The sequence below is a fragment of the Lichenostomus cassidix genome, chromosome 5, assembly GCF_008360975.1.
Source record: "Lichenostomus cassidix isolate B80296 chromosome 5, HeHo_3.0, whole genome shotgun sequence".
In the NCBI taxonomy this organism is placed as follows: domain Eukaryota; kingdom Metazoa; phylum Chordata; class Aves; order Passeriformes; family Meliphagidae; genus Lichenostomus; species Lichenostomus cassidix.
Window position 1 is genome coordinate 47,139,395 of NC_139486.1, and position 19,626 is coordinate 47,159,020.

At 40.2% G+C, this 19,626-nt stretch overlaps 1 protein-coding gene across 1 annotated transcript in view; it reads right to left on the minus strand.

Annotated features, from left to right (window-relative positions):
• The window catches only part of TRPM5 (transient receptor potential cation channel subfamily M member 5), a 46,652-nt gene extending 28,802 nt beyond the window's left edge, over positions 1 to 17,850 (minus strand). Inside the window, exons 1-6 of the mRNA XM_085062886.1 lie at positions 17,699 to 17,850; positions 15,813 to 15,887; positions 6,140 to 6,339; positions 4,995 to 5,175; positions 3,598 to 3,764; positions 396 to 576 (exon numbers count right to left, since the gene is read on the minus strand). Coding sequence (XP_084919012.1) covers positions 396 to 576; positions 3,598 to 3,764; positions 4,995 to 5,175; positions 6,140 to 6,256 — 646 coding nt within the window. The 5' untranslated portion in view covers positions 6,257 to 6,339; positions 15,813 to 15,887; positions 17,699 to 17,850. The remainder of the gene's footprint in view (positions 1 to 395; positions 577 to 3,597; positions 3,765 to 4,994; positions 5,176 to 6,139; positions 6,340 to 15,812; positions 15,888 to 17,698) is intronic.
• Positions 17,851 to 19,626: the final 1,776 nt, after the last annotated feature.

Genomic DNA, 19,626 nt, shown 5'->3' on the forward strand with positions numbered 1-19,626 from the left:
AGTGCTGGAGCAATTCAAGACCCTGTGGGCAAGAGGGAATAAAAGTATACAACAAAGACTATCAATCTCTTAGAACCACTGGTTGAGGCACTTAAAGCTGGATTTATTTTCCATATGTTATCTTTTAAGGCAATTTGAGCTATGCTTTGAAGATCAGCTTTGAGCTACATTTAAGGAGATGCAATAAAAGTGCAGATTTTTGGTTCAAAGAGCAGCTTGCTCAGCTTCGGAAGTTACCGTAGCTCTGCCTCTTACATAATGACAAATGTGTTGACTTGATCTTGCCCATGTAGGTGATTGTCCAATTTGAGAACTGGACTTGCCTCTGATAAGGCCAGGGGCCTGCTGTGGTATCAGAATTATTCAGATTAGATGCCTGTGCAGAACCTGCTTACCCACATAGCCAGTGCGCTGCTCGGAGATGTATTTTTCCAAAGAGAAGCGTAGCTTGGTGGTTCCATCCGGCTCGTCTGGTGTTGTGTGGTCCACCAAAATGAAATGGGAATGGTTGTGGTCCAAGGAATATGGTGGGCCTTGGATATTGTCATCTGACTGGTAGTGTACAAGACTTTCACTCTAGAGAGAGAAGGGGAGATGTCAGCGCTCTCTGCAAAGCCCAGGCCATGATTTAATGTCCTTCCTTTCCATTTCTGTGCACAGCACACCTCCTCTGAGACACTTGAATAGACTCTTAAAAAAGGGTGAAGAAGGAAAATCTGTTGCTTCTGGAGGCAGCCAGATTTGGCAGGACTGGGAGCTGGAGTTCTTGAAGTTTCCCTCTTGGCCTCTGCAAATATCGTGATATCAACCATCGTCTCTGGAATGCAGGATTTGGAAATGTTTGTTGGATGAATGGAAAGGGGCCATGAGACTTGATAATTGTGTATGGAAATGTGAAGCCTCAGCAGGTATAAAGAGGGGCAAACCTGTCTATTTCAGTAGTGTTTTATCCATGTTTGGATGAGTAGGTGAGTTAGCCTCCTCTGTGTCCCTATCAATTTAAATACAGCTTTACTTAACTGACAGGGTTATATGAAATATAATGGTTACTCTAGTTTGGAAATTGCATTCTAAAAGAGTGAGTGGCAGACAGATTTTTGCAAGTGGAATCTTCTTATCTTTTATTTTGGGTGAGGGGTGTTATATTTTTTAGTTAATTATTAATCATTTTTTAAAATAAAATCACCTTCTAGGTAAAACAGAACCTCTGCTACAGTCTTTTGTTCTAAAAGACTGGACTACATATGAGCTTCCATGCATACACTTTTTCAAACTCCCCTTCCCTCCTTAATACATCTTCCTTTTCCAGTGTTGCACATACACTTTGATACATCATTCCAGGTTATAAATGCCTGATTATGCTTTTTCATGTTCACAATCATTGTCTTCTTGCAAGTAAGATCAAAACAATTCCTTAAAATCTGCTTTTCCTCCTCCCATGCCTCTTTTCCAGTTCCTGCAGTGTTGCTGAGCAAAACTCAGGCTCTCAGCTTGGCAGTTGTCACTGTGTATTCCATTTTCCTCCCACTAATTGTGTGGACACAGACAGGTCTCAAATGTTTTTATGGCACAGCAGTGTAACCTAGCTGTCATTAAGGTATGGCAGAGATTTGCATTCAGGTTTTTAAGAGCCAAGGCTTATGCAGATCCTTCCTTAATCTCAGCTGTTGGCAGTGTCTGCTAGGAGCAGCAGGTGCCCAGCTGAGTCCTGGGGGAAGTCCAGCCCAGGAGTTTTCCATGTTCTCCACAGACAGGGCTAAGGCTCATGCTGAAGAGGCAGGGAAGGAGCCTCATGGCTGCACTGCTAATGCATAAAATCATGGAATAACCCAGAGCTCCTTCCCTCTGCCCACTGCAGAGCAAGTCCCTAGGTGGCCTTTTGGCACAAAGCTGTGTACAGGCAAACTAGAGAAATCTCCTCCAAAGCAAGGTGAAAGAGGCTCTTATCAGGCTTGTTCCTGTGGCTTCTTTCCTTGTCAGCTGCTCTGGGAAGAGCAGGAAAAACAGGCTGTTCCAGGGGAAAAAAAAGCAGAAAACTTGTGTGTCCCTTATGAACAGCAAGTGCCACAAATTTCTTTGACTTTCTTCTTTCTGTGTCTCATTCCTTGGGGAAAGCTACTTGACATAATTAATTTCCTTCAGATTTTGTTTTGACAGAGGGTGTGCTTCTATTCTGCTGCCATGTAACATTAAGCCTCCTCACCAAAGATCTGGCTTTTGATTAGGACCCAGAGGCACAACAACCAATTGAATAAGGCCTTTGGGGATTTTCCTATTTATTCTCTGAAAATGTGGAAGTGATCTTTCAATGATGTTTAAAGCATACCGTTAACACAGAAGAGATGGGAGGGACTCACTGATTTCAGGGCTTGTTTTTCTCCTTGCTAATGTGGATTGTTAACTCTATTTTATACAACAAGCTGCTTGTGTTAGTGCCAAGTATAAAGAGAGTTGGGTCTAGATCAACATCGCTGTCTGTAGTTCCTTTGTCTTAAAGTTACTGACTAAAATCCAAAATATCTTTGGGTGGAAGCTGTGCCAGAAGTCATAGGGTCAGAAACGCTCTTTGCAAAATATTCCTTGACAAAGAATTTGGGCTTTAGTTGAGGGGGAGAAAATAAAGAGAAGAGTGCACTTGTTTTGTAGCTGCTAAAAAGGAAAAATCCAAATACATTTTGATCACTTAGCCTAGGAGAGAGGTGAAATAGTTTGCATTGTCAAAGCAACTAGGTTTGAGTCTTTGTCATTTGTTTCTTAGCTTCTGCAGGGAAGTAAAATAGTGCAGAGAAGCTGTCATTCGTTGTCATTACACACCTATTTTATTGTTATAATATTCTGCCTAGGACAGACTGTATATCCAGTGCCAAGAGGGGAATGCTATTTTTTTTCCTCTCCACTTCTATGTCCATTCAGCAGCAACACTTTCAGCAACTGTTTTGTTGTGCAAGGTTTTCTATTTGTTGGTGTACTGTTTTTGTTTCCTTCCCAAGAGCTTTGATTCCCTTGACCCAATTTGAGAATTCCCTAGAGGTCCCCATAACTAGGTGAAATCCTGCATGGCTGGTATTTTTGACCTGTTGTAGTGAGCGAGTTGTTGCATATTAGACACAAATTCAGCGGCTACTTAGGGAAAATTTGTCCAGGAAGATTTACACCTAGTGCCCCATAGTAGAAAACATGCTTTTCACAGTATTTATGTAATAGTTAGGACTAAGTGCTCCTGCAGCAAGTGGACAACGGAAAAGTCCGTGAAAGGTGCCTCATCCCGAGATGTTTTTATATATATATATTTTAATAAAAGAAAAGATATATTATTTTAGATATATATTGCTCGCAATGCCTAATGCTGCCACCCGCTGGCCATGTGCGGAATTGCTGCCACCAGCGCTGGGCGCGGAGGGAACAGAATCGATCATCCAACAATCCTTGATCAGTCCTTGATCTCCGTTTCTGTCTCCTCCCCAAACACAGATTAAACCCCACTTTTTTTTTTTTTTTTTTTTGCTTAAAGTTTTATACCGAATTTGTTCTGCCAGCTCCTTTCAAATCTTGTAGAGGTGCAGCTTGTATCTGAACAGTAGAGTAAGTGAAAAATACCTTTGTGTTATCCAGAATTTCTCCGTGCTGGATTTTCCTGAGTGAGTTAATTCCTATGGCAATCACGCTTACTTTGGATGAAGTACTAGCCAGAGCAAGATCTCGGACTGCTTGCACTAAGTGTCTTGTTACTCCTACACGCAAAGCATTGGTAAAAATCCAGGCACCTGAAATTATTTTTGAAAACCAGTTAGGTAATATCTTTGTATTCGAATGTGTTGGTGTGTAAAGTAACATTGCTTACAGTACTGGATTTAAAGGTTTTTTTAGATAAAGTGAAGACAGGTCCTGATGGACTATAACTTTTAGAATTAAAATACGTGCAAAGTACTTAAGACTTTAATAAAAAAACCAAGAAGAAATTATAAGCTCAAGCAAATATTCTTCACATATCATGTGATGCAACATTGCCATCTTTACTGTGATGTTAATGTGCTCATCAAGAATGCTGTGTCCACTCTGGAGTCACTCACTGGCTAAACATGAGCAGAAACATCCCTGTACCAGGCAGGTCTGAGTGTTGGATGAGGAAGAGCAAGGGGACCGAGTCAAGGAAATTGTTGACTTGAATTGAGGGCTAAACAGTCCCATTCAATCACCTCTCAGCAGAAGAGCTTGGGCATAACCTGCATAATCTGGAGCTCTTTCTCTTGTTCTTGTGTGTGTGGAGAGTGAAATCTTCAGGAGAGTAGAACTGACAGCAGTATTGTTATGGTGACAAGGTATTTGGAGAGCCCTAGGTAAACAGCAAGCTGGCCTTTTTCAGACATGTAACAAAGAAACTGGGGATCTTGATGCTGCCCCGTCTGAAATACAGAAGGCAGCTGGAGATAGAGAATATCTGCGTGGCACAAAGTACTGAAAAGAGCTTTGGTACTGGGCTGTCTCGTTACAAAAAGTAAAACTGTTACAATCTTCTTGGGAACAGTGAAGATAAACCAAGAGCTTGCTATGAAATGCTCACAGATATTTTCACTTCATTTTGCAGATGATAAAGGAGAAAACAAAAATTCTTGGTTTTCACCTAAATTCATTCCTGTTGAAGTTAAATTGCTCTGCTCACATCAGAATTATTTTGTTATAACACAAAAGAGGGACAATGTATTTGGTCCCATTTTGGTGCTATCTTTCTGGTGTCACCTTTGAGGGAATGATGTCAGGTAATTTTACACCTCAGGAATGATTGCCTGGAGTAATTTGATGGGAAAGGACTTGGTTTTGATACTATGATACGATCTCCTTAATTTTCAAAGGTGTTTACATACAGGTTGTATGTGGCATTCGGCAAAGTCTTGAATTTCCAAAACCAAACCTGTGAGCAGACCCAGAACACTGGGGGCTAGGTGCAAGAGTCCATCAGGCATACAAATTCCTTCTTTAAAGCCTAAAGCACTCACCTGTGCTTTGAGCTGCCTTTATAAGTCCTTTTTTTAGGGTGTCCCGTAACCAAGGCTTCATCTGGAAGTTTTCTTCTCCCCCTACTAAAGAGATAACCAAATTGGGAGCAGGTAGCTTCCACTTGTTGAGCATAACTTCAAATATAATTCCAGGGTGAATGGTACTTGGGACCTTCATAAACTTCAACAAACACAAGAAAAAAATCAATGAATATCAAGAGGACAGAAAGATACAGTAAAGAGTCTGTTCATGGTAAATGCAATGTGGATATTAAGAAATAATTATTTAAGCAAGAATTGACAGAGAACTACATTCTAGAATGAATTTAGGAGACTCCTGCATAATTGCCCTCTCACTAATTGGATCAGTTGCAGGGGTTAGTTCTGTGTTACAGGCTGACATATTACACTCTCCCTTAGAGCTGCTGTTTCACTTGAATTGCCTTCATTTTCATGGCAACCTAGCAAATCCAATAAATTTCATAGGTGTTTTTTATTTCTGCATAAGCTGAAATATTTGCCTGATTTGATGTCTGTTTTTCAAGGGCACATGACATTAATCCACTGCTGCTTCCAGTTCTGTATATATTTTGGCTTTGCGCTTAAGGCTTTATGTTGAAACAAAATCTTGGGCAGATTTCAGAAATTCCTAGGAATTCCTTCTGATCTAGCACTAACATGTGCACAGGAATAGCAAGGAGGTAGGTTTTTCCATATACATCCCTCTCTGCATATCAGCAGAACAGAAAGAGAACTTAAGGGAAAACCTTGAAACAGCTCAAAAGTATGTTCAAAATGTAAAAATCCATACTGTTGAATTTTTGGCAGATATAGGTTAAAACAGGGAAAGAAAGCAAAATGAAGGAAGCAGAGCATGTAACTGATTTTTCCTTTAAATGGAAAAGTGATCACCTGTACTTGTATCATGTCATTGCAAATCAAGTTATTGATTTCTGTGTATTAAAAGTCCATATTTTAAACCACATTCACGTTCAGGAAGGAATGGTCCCTACTTGGAGTACAGTGTGGTGCCTCCTGCTGTGGTACATTGACTCTCACTGTTGCATTCTCTGCATTTACTGCTAAGAGTAACAGCTGAACAACAACAGTAGTGTTAAAGGGTTAAAACTCTTCAGTGCCTGTACCTTTCCATGTTTCTTCCCAGAAGCTGTGAAGTCTATTTCTCCTATGCAGTATGGTAGTTCTCTTTTGAAAGCTTCCTCTTTGTCACTGGTGCAGAGCTTGGTTTCCACTTCCTCCATTGAATTTGTAAGGTGATTGAGCACCAGTGGACCACGATGTTCACTGATATGACAGAAAGCTGGCAAATGTGAAGCTGCTTAAACTGGAGAGGCCAAAAAAATCCATTAAAATACATCTAGATGAGTTTTTAGTCAAACATTTTACTTTTTTACTATTACACTTGTAATTTTTATGGGGTCTTTGTGCCAAATGTTTTATGGGGTCTTTGTCCCAAATGTCAGATGCTATATATATAGGAGAACGCCGATTCCATACCAATTTAGGATGTAAAAAGACATGAAGTTAGCCTTCCTGAACTCTCACTCAGCAGACAGAAAGCTGAATTGCAAGGTGCAGGATCCTGCAATCTCAGGGCCAGACAGTGACCCTTATTCTACAAAAGAGAAAGAGGAGTCTCAGGCACCAACTCTTTCCAGCAAGAGTGGAGCAGTGTCAGTGAGTGTCTGAGTCATGGTTTCTTGCATCACTGTGCCTCATGCTGCCCTGACTTATCTTACCTGACGTGAATGCTGAATAACCAAGGAATGACATTGTGTTTGCCTGAAGATGCTTTAGGAGATATTTACACCCTGCTTCCTGTAGGAATAGGCTATTTAGCTGTAAGCCCAAGTATTTAAGGCCAGGCTGTCCTAGAGCAAAGGTCATATAGCAAGAGTTGCTTTTCTGCATTACATGAGACACTGGAAAGGCCTGCTTTTGATTTGCCTGTGTTCCAGTTTGACTTAACTGACAGAATTATAATCTGAAAAATGTAGATTTAAACTTGTTTGCCTTTTGATTCTTTTCAAAACAAAAGCAATGAAACAGCTCTCTCCCCTCTGCCTTCAGCTTCATATTGAACCACGTAGTCAGTCTTTAAAAAAAATCCTTGTGATGCTAAGGTAATCAACCCATGATACAATGATAATCAGCACTGCATTAATTTTTATTTCCTAGTCAAAAAGATTTGTTGTGGGATTCAGAGTTGGTCGAACTAGCAAATCTCTCTTGGGTCTATTAGGATGCTCCAGCAGAGGGAGCAAGCCCTCCAGCTGTTCCCTTGGGCTGGGAAGTCTCTTGGGAGCTTCTATCCTGCTTGCTTCACCTGTTCCCTTGGGCTGGGAAGTCTCTTGGAAGCTTCTATCCTGCCTACTTCACCACTGCTGCCTCTGTATTTTCTTCTCCTCTGTTGGCTGTGAAAATGTTGTTTGTAGTTGCCTTTTCTCCTGCTTCTGAAAAGTGGGTATTTCCTCTCATGATTCCCTTCCCCTATGGCTGTGTCACACCTTTGTGTCCACCCCCCAAATTCTGTCAGAGATCACTACTCTAAAGATGCTCCTTCTCATGCTGCCTGTCTGCATGCTGCTCACTTCTGGGGAGAACTGAGTGATTATTCTGAACATAATAAACAGACTAGTCTGAGTCTCAACTAAAAGAACTTCTTTTGGATCATCAATAGTGGTAGTCAAAGCAAAGCCTACCTTTTTGTCTGAGTCCACTTTTCCACAGGAGAGCCAGCTTTATCTCCTAAGAGCATTGAAAAGAATATACTGGGAAAAAATAGTTAATACAGAGTAAGAATAACATTAATTATTATTTATGTAGAAATAATTTCCTGGAACTGATTAGAAAAAAGTATTTGGGACTAAATTTCCAGGGTAGATGCAGTCACCGTTTATCAGTGTCCTAGACAGTACATATTTATTTATAGCTACACACAGGTAATGAACTTGGAATAAACAGCAATTTACAAAATAATCCAATGGTAATTTGTCCTCAAGTTGTTAATTTTAAGTCCAGTTCTAGATCCTAGCTTGCAAAATTCTCTCATGTGGTTATCCATGACTTCTCTTTTGGAATAAAGACACTAGGCTGCTGAGATTTATAGGGAACATTCTTGCATTTGGATAAATTAATTTTTTTTTTCAGGAATAGCATAATTTTTGATTTTCAGTTTAGGAATTCTGGTTCTCAGTGGTAGTGAAGAACAGTGAAGGAGGTAAAAATAGGTAACATGCAGAAACAAAAGGTTGTTCACAAGCTTTTATAAGGCTGGAAAGTGAGGAAAACACCTGGCAATGTAAGGAAGAACTTCTTTACCATGCAGGTGACCAAGCACAGGAACAGATTGCTCAGAGAGGGTGTGGAGTCTCCCTCACTGGAGATATTCAAGGACCATCGGGACACAATCCTGTTCCATGTGCTCTGGGATGACCCTGCTTGAGCAGGGAGGTTGGACCAGATGTCCCATTGTGGGCCCTTCCAACCTGACCATTCTGTGATTCTGTTACATTACAAACATTGCACAATCACCAGAAGAAATCCAGTGCATAAGATGTATAGGTGTGGTTCTTAAGCACAAAGTCTGACCCCATTTGGTGTTCCTGACCTTCCTCTGTAAGGTGTCTCAGCTTTTGCAGTGGAACCCCTCCCTGTTAGGGGCAGAATCACCAAACACTGCATGGATCAGAGGCTGCACCTCACCTTGCCCCCCTTTGCTCTGCAGTGCAGCTTCACTACAGCTCACCAGGCAGCACATGGATTGCATTATGTCCCTAATATAATCATATAGCAGCATACAATCAGCTCTGTCATTTCCTCCTGGATTGTCAACACTCCTGTTCTTAAAAAGCATGTGGATATCTCACCCAAAGTCCTCTAACAAGCAAAGTAGGCAAGCATTAACAAACTGTGTGATATAATTATGGTTTTTCGGAGTGCCTTTCTCCTGGGTTTAATTCCGTCTGGTTTGGTTTGGTTTCAGCTTTCACATGAGTCTAGTGGTTTCGGGGGCTGTTGCTGTGAGACTTGAGGCTGTACTAGATTGCAAGTGTGTCAGGTCACAGTAATTGGGTCAAATCTCTGTGGTGGCAGTCATGACATACCACTGCAGTCAGCTCAGCCCCAGTCAGCTCACGTCATTGTAACGTCACGGAGTGTGGTTGAACTGCAAGGGTCTGGGATAAGGCTGTGCCTTGGGAAAGAATAGACAGACAGACAGAAAGAGGACAAAAGCCTAAGCACTTTTTGGATGAAAACCAGTGGGGGATGACTTAATAATTTTCTCCCTCCCTGCATGCTATTTTTGATTAAACTTTTTAGAAATTTCCAACCTTTTTTTAATCATAACATTTAAATGTTTCCCCCGCATTATCTAGGAGAATGCCATTGTATTAAATCTAATGAAAAGATTACTTCAGGGGTGAGGGGAAAAAAACCAAAACACAAAAATCCTGCCTGCCCTAACATGTGCATTCATATATTCAATTTTGAGTCTATATCAAGCAATCTTACTTTAGTTCTGGTTCAGACTTAAGTACATCTATTTCTATCTAGGCTGCTGCTACATATCTAAGTTTGTAGGTCAAATTCTGTCCTAGATGTTCTATCGACTACAACTACAAACATCTATGGAAAGAATGTACCTCTAATGATTACCAGATTTGAAATATAACCTAGAAAACTATTTCTAACTAGCAAAGCAAGTTAAGACAATTATGAGGAAAAGACAATTGCCAGTTCCACCTACATCTGGAAATGTGAGTCAATGTCATTTACATTAGGGATGGCCTGGTTAAATCATTCCAGATGTCAGCCAGTCTCATGAGTCATTATTTCTTTAACCTCATAAACGGGAGCTGTAAGAGTTGTATCACTGCATAAACCAGTGCTTGTGATGCTGGAGTTTGCAGGTCTTAATGCTCTTTAGTCCTTCCTTCTGGATGGTCCTAACTTAAGATTTCAGCTCTCTAGATTTCTGGGATGTAGGAAATTGTCAGGGAGGTATAACTTCAGGGGGCAGTTGTGGTAGCTCTAGGGAAGCTCCACAAAGAGAATCAGTGCAGAGATTCCTTTCTAAAGGATTTATCCAGAAAGTGTTGAGAGCAGAATCACAGAGAAACATTTTGACTCCTGTGTTCTTTTCTTTCTGGACTTTTCTCTCTCCTGTCTCTGCTTCCTCTCCCCACCACCATGCCTTCTGTCCCCAGCCTCCCTTTCTCCTACAGCTTCTCTCTCTGTATCCCCCAGCTTCCCACAGTCTCTTTCCATCTATTGTCTCTGTCACCTGGTCCATTCTCAGTGTACATCTCTACTTCCTTATGTGGTAACAAGGGATGGATTGTTCACCTCCAGAAGGGTGAGGAGAATGTGGATCTGGTTTGCCCTTCCTTTACATTTTAACCAGGATTAGGCTGTGTTCACGGAAGGAAGAGAGGTCAAAATTGAGGCTTTCAAAAGTATCTTTTGAAAATGGGCCAAGTCAAGGGATGACACGACCTCAGTTTTTGTCTTCAGGGCCAATGGTTCCATTAAGAGAGTAGGTGTGTGGTAGTCATTAGCTCTCATGACTTAGAAGTACTAAGAAGTCTCCTTCATACTTGTGCACTGATCAGCAGGCTGGGACACACCCTGACTATTAATCACATCAGATTCCTCCACCCACTCACGGTGTACATTTGAATATGTAGGTGAAATGATTAAATATAGTACTACAGTAGGTCCAGTATTGTGTTGATGTTAAACCAGTGACAAAGCCCCCCCCTCCCCTTAGCTTCAGTGGCAGATTGCAAGCAAACCTATTGATTTATAAATGTTCAAGTATGCTTTCATGTGGAGCAAAGGAGAACTACACCAGTTCCTGTGTCCTTATTGGTGCAGGGTGAGCTAGCAATCCCAACAAAAGATAAACCTCAGCTATGGGTCAGAAAAAGAGAAGGCTCACACTCATTGAAATGAATATTAAGGGAAAAAACTCTGTGGAGACCAATTCAATGACCTTCACTCAAGCAGGCACAGTCAGCTTCCAGCACATGTAATGGGATCCCTTTTGCTGAATTGCAGCCCTGTTGGGAGGGATCTGAGGCTTACAGGCAGAGCAGACCTGAGTAATGCTGTGCTGCTCTTGTAAGAGAGAAATGACATCTAGGACAGCATAAACAGCCTGTGTGAAGTCACTCAGCTGTTCATCAGAACAGCTTTAGCTGCAATATCATGCTTGGATTTGGGTGCCAGGCTTCAGGGGAATTACAGACCAGCTGGAGAAGGTTCAAGTAGGAGCAACAGCAGCAACAGAGATGTTGCGCTAAAAGACAAGGAAAGCTTGGACAAATTAGAATTGTGCAACTAAAAGCAGGGAAGAATGCAGTCAGGGAAAAAGAGAATTTCACAGTCTACCAGTGCAAAAGGATGATAGGAAAGCTTTGTTTATAGTTGTGGTTGGGACAGCAAGGAACAGGCTCAAGGGAAGGATGGTGTCAAGGCTGAGCAGGGGTACAATAGTGACCACACTCAGAGAAAGACTTCCTTGGAAAGAATGAAACCTTTCCTTTGCTGGTTAGGGAACAAGGAAAGCAACCAGACAGCAGCTCTTGATTGTGATGGCATTTCTATGTTGTGACCCAAAGAACTTGACCTTAAACCCTAAGAGCTGGGTATGCATCTGCAGCTCTGATCTTTGAGATACACATACACTTATGTAACTTTTCCAGTGGAAATTCTTCTACTGACTTTAGTGCAAGTACTCACTCCAGGAAAACTGCATCAGTGAGTTCACTGGGCCAGTGCAAGCAACAGTGTAATAGCATTATTTGGTTCCAATATTAGCTGTATTTTCATTCCTATTTTGAATTAAAACATACTAAGTATAAAGAACAAAGCAGATGCAGGGGATCAGAATAAAGAATCCCAGAGAAGTGAAGGGCACAGTAAAGACTGCAAATTTCATATTCAATTTCAGCATGTGCTTGAAAAGTGAATTGGATGGACTTTAACTGGTGTGTCTATTTAAGTGTGAAGAAACAAACTCAGCCCTTACGCAATAGAGAAAGGGAGCTATGAGAAGGCATTAACTAGAATCCAGGAATATAAAAATATCTATAACTATTGTGGGAATATAAAAATATTATGGGGAAAAAAAGGCATTTGCTATGGAAAATAAATGCACACATATGTGTGTGAGAAAATGATGTACATATGTTTATGTGCAATCACACGCATTATCTTACTTATATTTATGTTGCAGCTTTGGAAAATGTTTGTCAGGAATTAGCACATTCAAATTTTGGTAAGAATGCATGAAATGTTTCTGCATCACAGCCTAATGACAAAGCAGGATCATCTGCCATGATTGCCAAGGAATTGCTAAATAAAGCATAAAGACCTGAGGGTGATGAAATACACCAGCAGAAATCATGGCCAGCTGTCCTGCACAGGGCTTTGTCATGCCTGGAGCAAATAAATCTCTGAGAATGGCAGAAACAGAAAAAGGGAACAAAAGAAACACCACTGTCAAAACAAGTGTGACTTGAACCATGGAATGCTACACTTCTCTCATGTTCAGACAGGAGGGCTAAGAAAAACCATTAACTGCCAGAGATGAGAGCTGGAGGGATGCAAAAATAACCTATGGGAAGGTTTCTCCATATTTTAACTAGGACAGAGAGAGAGGCCAGTTCAGGTTGACAGCCTCGGGAATGTGTTGAGTAACCAGAGCTTTTATGAGTTTGCAGACACAGGGCTAGACAGGAAATCAGGAACTTGAAGTAAAATCATGGGGAGAAGTGAAGCATAGAAGTGTCCTAGTAAAGTAGAAGGGGGTTAAGTTTCTGGGTGTATTTATGTGAATTGGCCCCACTAGAAGCTTTTAATAACATCACTTTTGACAGTTTCCTTTCTAGAACAGCAGTTAGTAAAGAATGTTCTATCAAGTAATTCCTCTTTACTGTATCTGTGTATAGTCAAAAATGAGAACGGAATTAAAATAGAAAAAAAATTGTTTAAAAATCCCCATTGACAAAAGCAAGCTATAAAAAGATGTGTGGGAAGAGAGTCTTGTTACTGAACCAGTATAGGCTTTGTTTGAACATTTCTGGAGCCAGATCCTTCCTGTAACTGCCAGGACACAAGGATGTGAAGAAAACCAACCATTCAAAGGAGTCTTCCCATTGTTTTCTAAGAGAATGGATAGTGCTTTGGTTTGGTAGGGTTAGCATCGAGCCTTTAACAAATGAATGTGCAAAATGCTAATGCAAATATAGGTACTTGGTCCTTTTTTGTTTCTGTCTTCATTTGCTTAACAAAGTAAAGAGGACCAGAGGCTATTTGAATAATGTACTTTTAGTGAATCTGCAGAAATTTGCATGTGGATGTCAGCCAGTGAATTTCATACAAGTGGATTTATTCTGGGCAGAAAACCTGAGAGGGTGGAGAGGTGATAAAAGGGAAATGTAGACATCAGGGGGGTAAACAATGCAAGGAGCAGATGGATCTGATGAGAGACAACACACAGCAAGGCTGGTGGATGGAAATAAAGGAATTGGCAGTGCTTGCATGGCGCGTTGTATATGGGCTGTGGGGGGAGGTTGACATGGCTTCAAACACTCCTGGACCTTCCCTGCTCTGTTCCCATAGCATGGCATGTTACTTTGAAGCTGTGCCAGCACAGCTCCTTGTGTGGCCTCACAGTGAATCAGGCTGAGTTCACATAAAAGAACTCATTTTTGCCAGGTCATTTTTCAGCAAAATCAGTTCACTAATGTGGTGTACAGCATGCCACACAGCCCTCTGGAAATAGTGTGTTGAGAAACCACAGCCGTAGTTCATACTGAAAGAAAATACAGGAAAATTGGGATAGTTCCAATTTAAAACAAGTGCTTCAGGAAGGGCAATGTGCAGACAAGGCAGACAAAATCATACCTGAAAATTTTAATAGGAACTGGATTCTACATGGATACTGGCAAGTAAGTACTGTTGAAAGCAAAGGACACAAAAATACAACTGAATGCAGAAGTATTAGAAAATAAAAAGGACTGCCACTTAAGAAATAGAACGATTTGAAATAACCTAGTGTGGTTTTCCTCAGATCAGCCTGTTTGGATCTTAATGTATCATACTTGTAGAATCTGTGAAAGTTCACAAATGTTTCTCTTGATGCCAGCAGCTGACTTCACAAAATTAGCTCCTAGCATTAAGCTCATACCAATCTTTACTTCTTTTCAATCTAAAAAAGAAGTAAACTTTTTACTACTTTTTTACTTCTTTCACTTCTTCTTTGTAATCTGTGCAATTTTTTTTTTTTTTAATTTCATGCCTGTAGTTATGCATTCTTTTATAGAAAAGAGCAGTTTTTACAGTGGAAAAAAACCCCTTTGCTGTGTTTCCTTGTGTGGATACTTTTATGGTCTCATGTTTAAAACAGCTTGTTCAGTGCTTCAGGCAAATTTTGTAAGCTTGAAGGGGAAGCATATTCAAAACCAAGAAGCTCTTTTGCATAAGCCATATACAAAATATACTTTGAGAATTCCAAACCTTAGGAAAATAACTTAGATTGCTTTGTTTCTTAAATATAACAAAACTGCAGACACAATTCTGAACTTAATACATTGTGCAAAAATGGTATTGGCAAAATTGTTCATCAACTGTTCTAAGCTGTTTCCTTTATAAGACATGAATCTCTCTCTGTCTTTTCCATTAACTGCAAAACTGAAGTTGCATTTGGGTGTAGCTGTTGCAGGAAACCTCAGACCCAGGCATCTGAGTTCACTGGGCTGTGCTGCACCTTCAGAAATCAGACCCACTGAAGGCACTATGATTTATTGTTTTAATCTTTTATTCCCCTCAGATGTTTGGGGTTCCTGCATATAGCAAGCCTGCCAACCCTAGATTTTCAGTATGTGGCTGTTGCCCACTACAAGGAAGGCTGCTCTTTCTCTTTTCTTCTGGATAGTACTGATGTTTAGCTGAGAGCTGCAGCAAATCACAGCCAATTTGCTCTTTGGCTCTCTTCCTCGAGTTACTCATCACATAGATTCAGACCAGATCCAAATGAGCCAAGAGCTTATATAGCTTCAAGGCACAAAAAACTGTCTGAATTTGGCATAGAGCTGAAAATGGTTTTCCTAAGGTTTCTAAGGACTGCTTCAGTGTATAGGAGAAGGAGGGACCTTCCTTATTCTTACATGTTTGGGATCCTCAAGAACATCTCTTCCTACAGCAAGACAAGGGGCCTGTGCTGGCACAGGGATGGAGTCAAAGTCTGTCACAATCACTGTGCTGTTTTTCCTCCCTCTTTCTACAGAGTATAACACAATGCTGGGGAGGCTTAGGTTTGGGGAGGGCAGGGTGTGTGTGTGTGTCCAACACCTGTACATCCAAGGTGCTGTGATGAAAGAAAAAAACAAACCAAACAAAAAAATTACTGAATCAATCCAGTTTCTATAGCTGGAACGGTACAGATAGGTGGATGGATGCACAGTTCCACTAAAGAGACATCATTGCCTCTGGAAGTGAAGAATTCTGTTTTATGGCAGTAATTTAGCTGAAGATCTTGGATGCAGATGCTATGCAGGAGCAAATGTTGTAGTGCTCTAATGAGATGCCTTACTCTTGCACTTGCCACACAGGCAAGACTCTTCTCTAGGCAATGAATACTTAATATATTATGGGTAAAAGGGGTGATGAATTTTTATCTGTCACAAAAAGAGATTTTAAAAAGTCCCAATTACTCCAAGTAACCCATATGATCAAGATAGAGTAAAACACCCTTAAGTAATTGTATGAAACCAGAAATATACTTACAGAGGTACTCTCTGGTGCTGTCACAGGTTCCTTCAGGCAAGCAATTGGCCACCCTGACAAGTGAGCTTTTTATTCCTGGAAGGTAAAAGGTTTCACACTTAGTGATAACCTATGAGATGGCTCATGGATTTATGTCACAGTGTGGAGCTATACAGGAGCCAAGAGCTGAGAACAGCACTTCAAATACAGTGTCAGAGGTGCTCATGTTTAAAATTTAACAGAATTCCTATATTTCTGCTATAAAGTTGGATCACAACATAGGTGTGGTAAAGCTTTTACAATTACAAGGCTGTGGAGCAAAAAACTGAGGAAACAACAGTGCTATTTACCTTTGTTTAAAAAAAGAGCAAAATCCACAAACATGAACATGTAACTTCTAGCTAATGACAGAATACAAGCCTAGAAAAGCTTAAAAAAAACTTTCTCACTTGCCACTCTAGCAAGAAAACAGCTAAAAACTACAATTCTATGGAATTATGCAAAGAACGCAAAGTAACGCAAAGTTAAAAAGTAGCTATAGAAATGTAACATCTACTATTGCTATTAATATGCTGCATCCTACTCCATGTTGGCCATGATGGTCCTATTGATGAAGCAAAAACATATATAACTGAATAATATTTAATATAAAACTAAAGCAGGTTATGTATTCATCTGGGGTGATAGTAGTTGCCAGACATTGTGTATTCCTGTGAAGGTCTTAAAATGCCTGTTTGAAGATAATAGACTTTGTAGTCTGAGAATGCATGTATCTACTTTTATTTACACACGCAGTTCCCCTGACCTGCCCCTTAAAACAAAAAAACAAAAAAAAACAAAAAAAAAAAAGCAGAGTTGAAAAAATTTACCAAAGACCGAGATGATTTCCACCTTTATCATTTATTTGCTTTATTTTTCAAAATTCACTGGGAGGAGAAGCTTTCCCAGATGAGGATGAAGAGTTAATGAAGAATAAATTTAGCCAAACTCTGGTTTGTCAGCATTTCTGGCTGTGTTCCTTGTGATCCTGTCTGAATGTGGAATCTTTAGGGACAGTTGACTGCCTTTTATCAGAAACCATCAAATAAAGAGGGCTTTTTCTACCTAACTCTCTCATCCAACATTTCGATAATCAGCTGTTCTGAATGCAATCTTGTAAAACAAAAATTACAAAAGTTTAGGAAAGCAAATATTAAAACAGACACAAGCTGAAGACGTCATTTGCGCCCCAAGATACTGTTCGGGCAAATACATGAAAAAGGAAGGCAGAGTAGCACAAAGGAATGTTGCTAGTGCATATTCATGCCCTAAAATTGTGGAGCTGATGGGAGAATCCCATATAGTAGGAGACTGCAGTGCAGAAGAGCAGAGGTCATGAGTCCACCTCAGTACTTTGCTGTGTCAGAAAGAGCTGTATGGTAGATGACTGCCTGATTGTAATAGTTCTGCAGACTGCTAATATCAGGCCAAAATAGCAGGCAAGGATCAGCTAAATACATGAGTCTATGAAGATTATTCCTAGTGCAAGCTAAAAAGTTGTCAAAACAGTGGAGAGTACAATAGAGGAATTGCTGATGTCTAATTGAAGAGTAGGGCAAAATACATTAAATTAGCTACTGTTTATCTAAGGAAACCAAATTACTGAACAGAAAAAAACCCCACTACTGAAAGTGATCACAGACAAAGGACAATAACAAATAGCTTGTGAAATAACTGATACAGAAATCCTTAAAGTTTTACATATATTTCATTATTCAAGGGGAAGACACAGTAGCAATGGCTGGTTTATATCGCTGGTGATTACTAACAGATGATGAAGGGGAAAGAAAGTGTGGAGTAAGCAATGACGTCTTCTTGGCTGAATCACAAGCATCTCTTAATGTACATAGAGTATTTTGTGATCCTACCTGCTGGCTGTCCTCTGCAACAGGCATGGCCATCCATCTGCAGGGCTGGAGATGCATCGAGGAGGCTTTTATTTGCTGCTGTTCACTTTTCCTGTTTGGGAAAGGAAGGATGTTGCCCATTTACTTGCCACAGTGGTCCCTATGGCAATGAAAGTAAACATTGCTGTGGGATGGTATCAACAGCTCTTGCCTGGGATGGAAGTAAGCTCTGTTAAATGGGTGGAGATGCAAATGATAAGCCTTTCTCTCCAGCAGCAGTGGAGCATAGAGTTATCAGGAACAAACAAGCAGGAATGGACTTAACTGTGAATGTACTTTCTAAATTACCTTTTCAAATTTTTGCAATAACTTGGATGTTGAGTAACTGCATCAGTAACTAGTCTTTCATTCCCTTTGAGAAGAGTCATGTGCTTTCCCAAGCTACAAGAAATCTTTAACAAATTTCCCAAAGCATAGGTTTGTAGTCAAGGTGCTCTCTTAATGATTTAGGTTTGCAAAGCAATTGTCCACTTATCCTCACTGATAACTTCAACTTTTGGTGCACAGCATCTCAGCCTTAAAAGTGAATTGGTTTAAGGATTTATTCTATATTTAGAGTACAAAATTTGCATCACAATGCTTCCTTAGGTAACTTGCTTGTGGGACTTTCTTGATGTGTAACAGACCACATTTGATATAAGTTATTGCAGCTCAGTTGACTGCTGTGAATAAAAGCTACTTTGAAGAAATCAAAGACATGCCCAACTCTTTCATGATTACAGTAATGTGTTTCTTCAAATATTTTTGTCCTTCACTATCAAAATAAGTGGCATGATTCCTCTGTGTTTGTACTGGGGCTTTGGGTTTTCTTGCATGAGTTGATGTAGGTCATAAATATACTCTGTCCTTAAAACAGATTTTACTATTTTCATAGGCTTTAAATTCACCTTTCTGTGAGTCTGCATTCCATTGTGCTTTTGTTTCTAAAACATTTAGAAAATGTATCTCTGATACATCCCTTTGATTAGACTATAAAATGACATAAACCAGTCAGATATCTAAATTCTATCTGTTTCAGAGAACAGCAGATTTTGTTTCTCTCACCATGACCCATGTAGTTATTCTGGGTTGCTTAAAAGTTTCCTTTGTATGTCTATATGTCAGTATTTAACTATATTTCTGTTTACGCTTTTATTTCTAGGAATATAATTGTGTTCAATTCCATAACATCACAGTCATAAAACGTCTTTGATGTTTGTTACAGCACTGACAGTTGCTTGAAGTACAAAACCCTGAAAAGAAGCAGGACTTTAATCAAGAAATGTTCTCTGAAAGTGTTGAAGTTAGTGGCTATTTTTGTCCAGGGTTGATTAATGGTTTGTCAGAAAGCAGTAGGTGCTGGGACAGTGAAAGTCACAGCTCAAGCAGAAGTTTCCCTCCAGTTCAGACCTGAGTGGTTTGCTCAGCTTAATCCACAGTTAATGTGCAATATTGGGTCTGAGGCTAAACTGTACCAGACCGTGATTGAGACCATCTGAGTCCCTCCTGGACTATTACTCTGCAAGTGTCTGTGTTGAAATCCTGTATGTTTTTAATCTTTCTAGTACTATTTAAACATCACTATTCTGTCAGGTTATATTTTATTTGCATGTTCTCCCTGCTGCTTGACACAGGTGTGTTTATTATTAACCCATTTCCTAGACAGTCCCATTAACTTTTCTGGAGAGTCCCAGTAAGTCTTGCTGGCCACTCTGACCCATCATCACACCTGTACACCCCTCTCCCTTCCTGGCAGCCTTCCAACCTTAATGTCAATCTCCTAAGAGGGAAAGAGTGCTTGAGTATGAAGATTCATAATTGGTTACCATCTTACAGATGCTTGGGATTAAAAATTTTGCAAGTTGCTGAATGCACCTGCAAATTCATGGCACTGTTAATTCAGCTCTTTC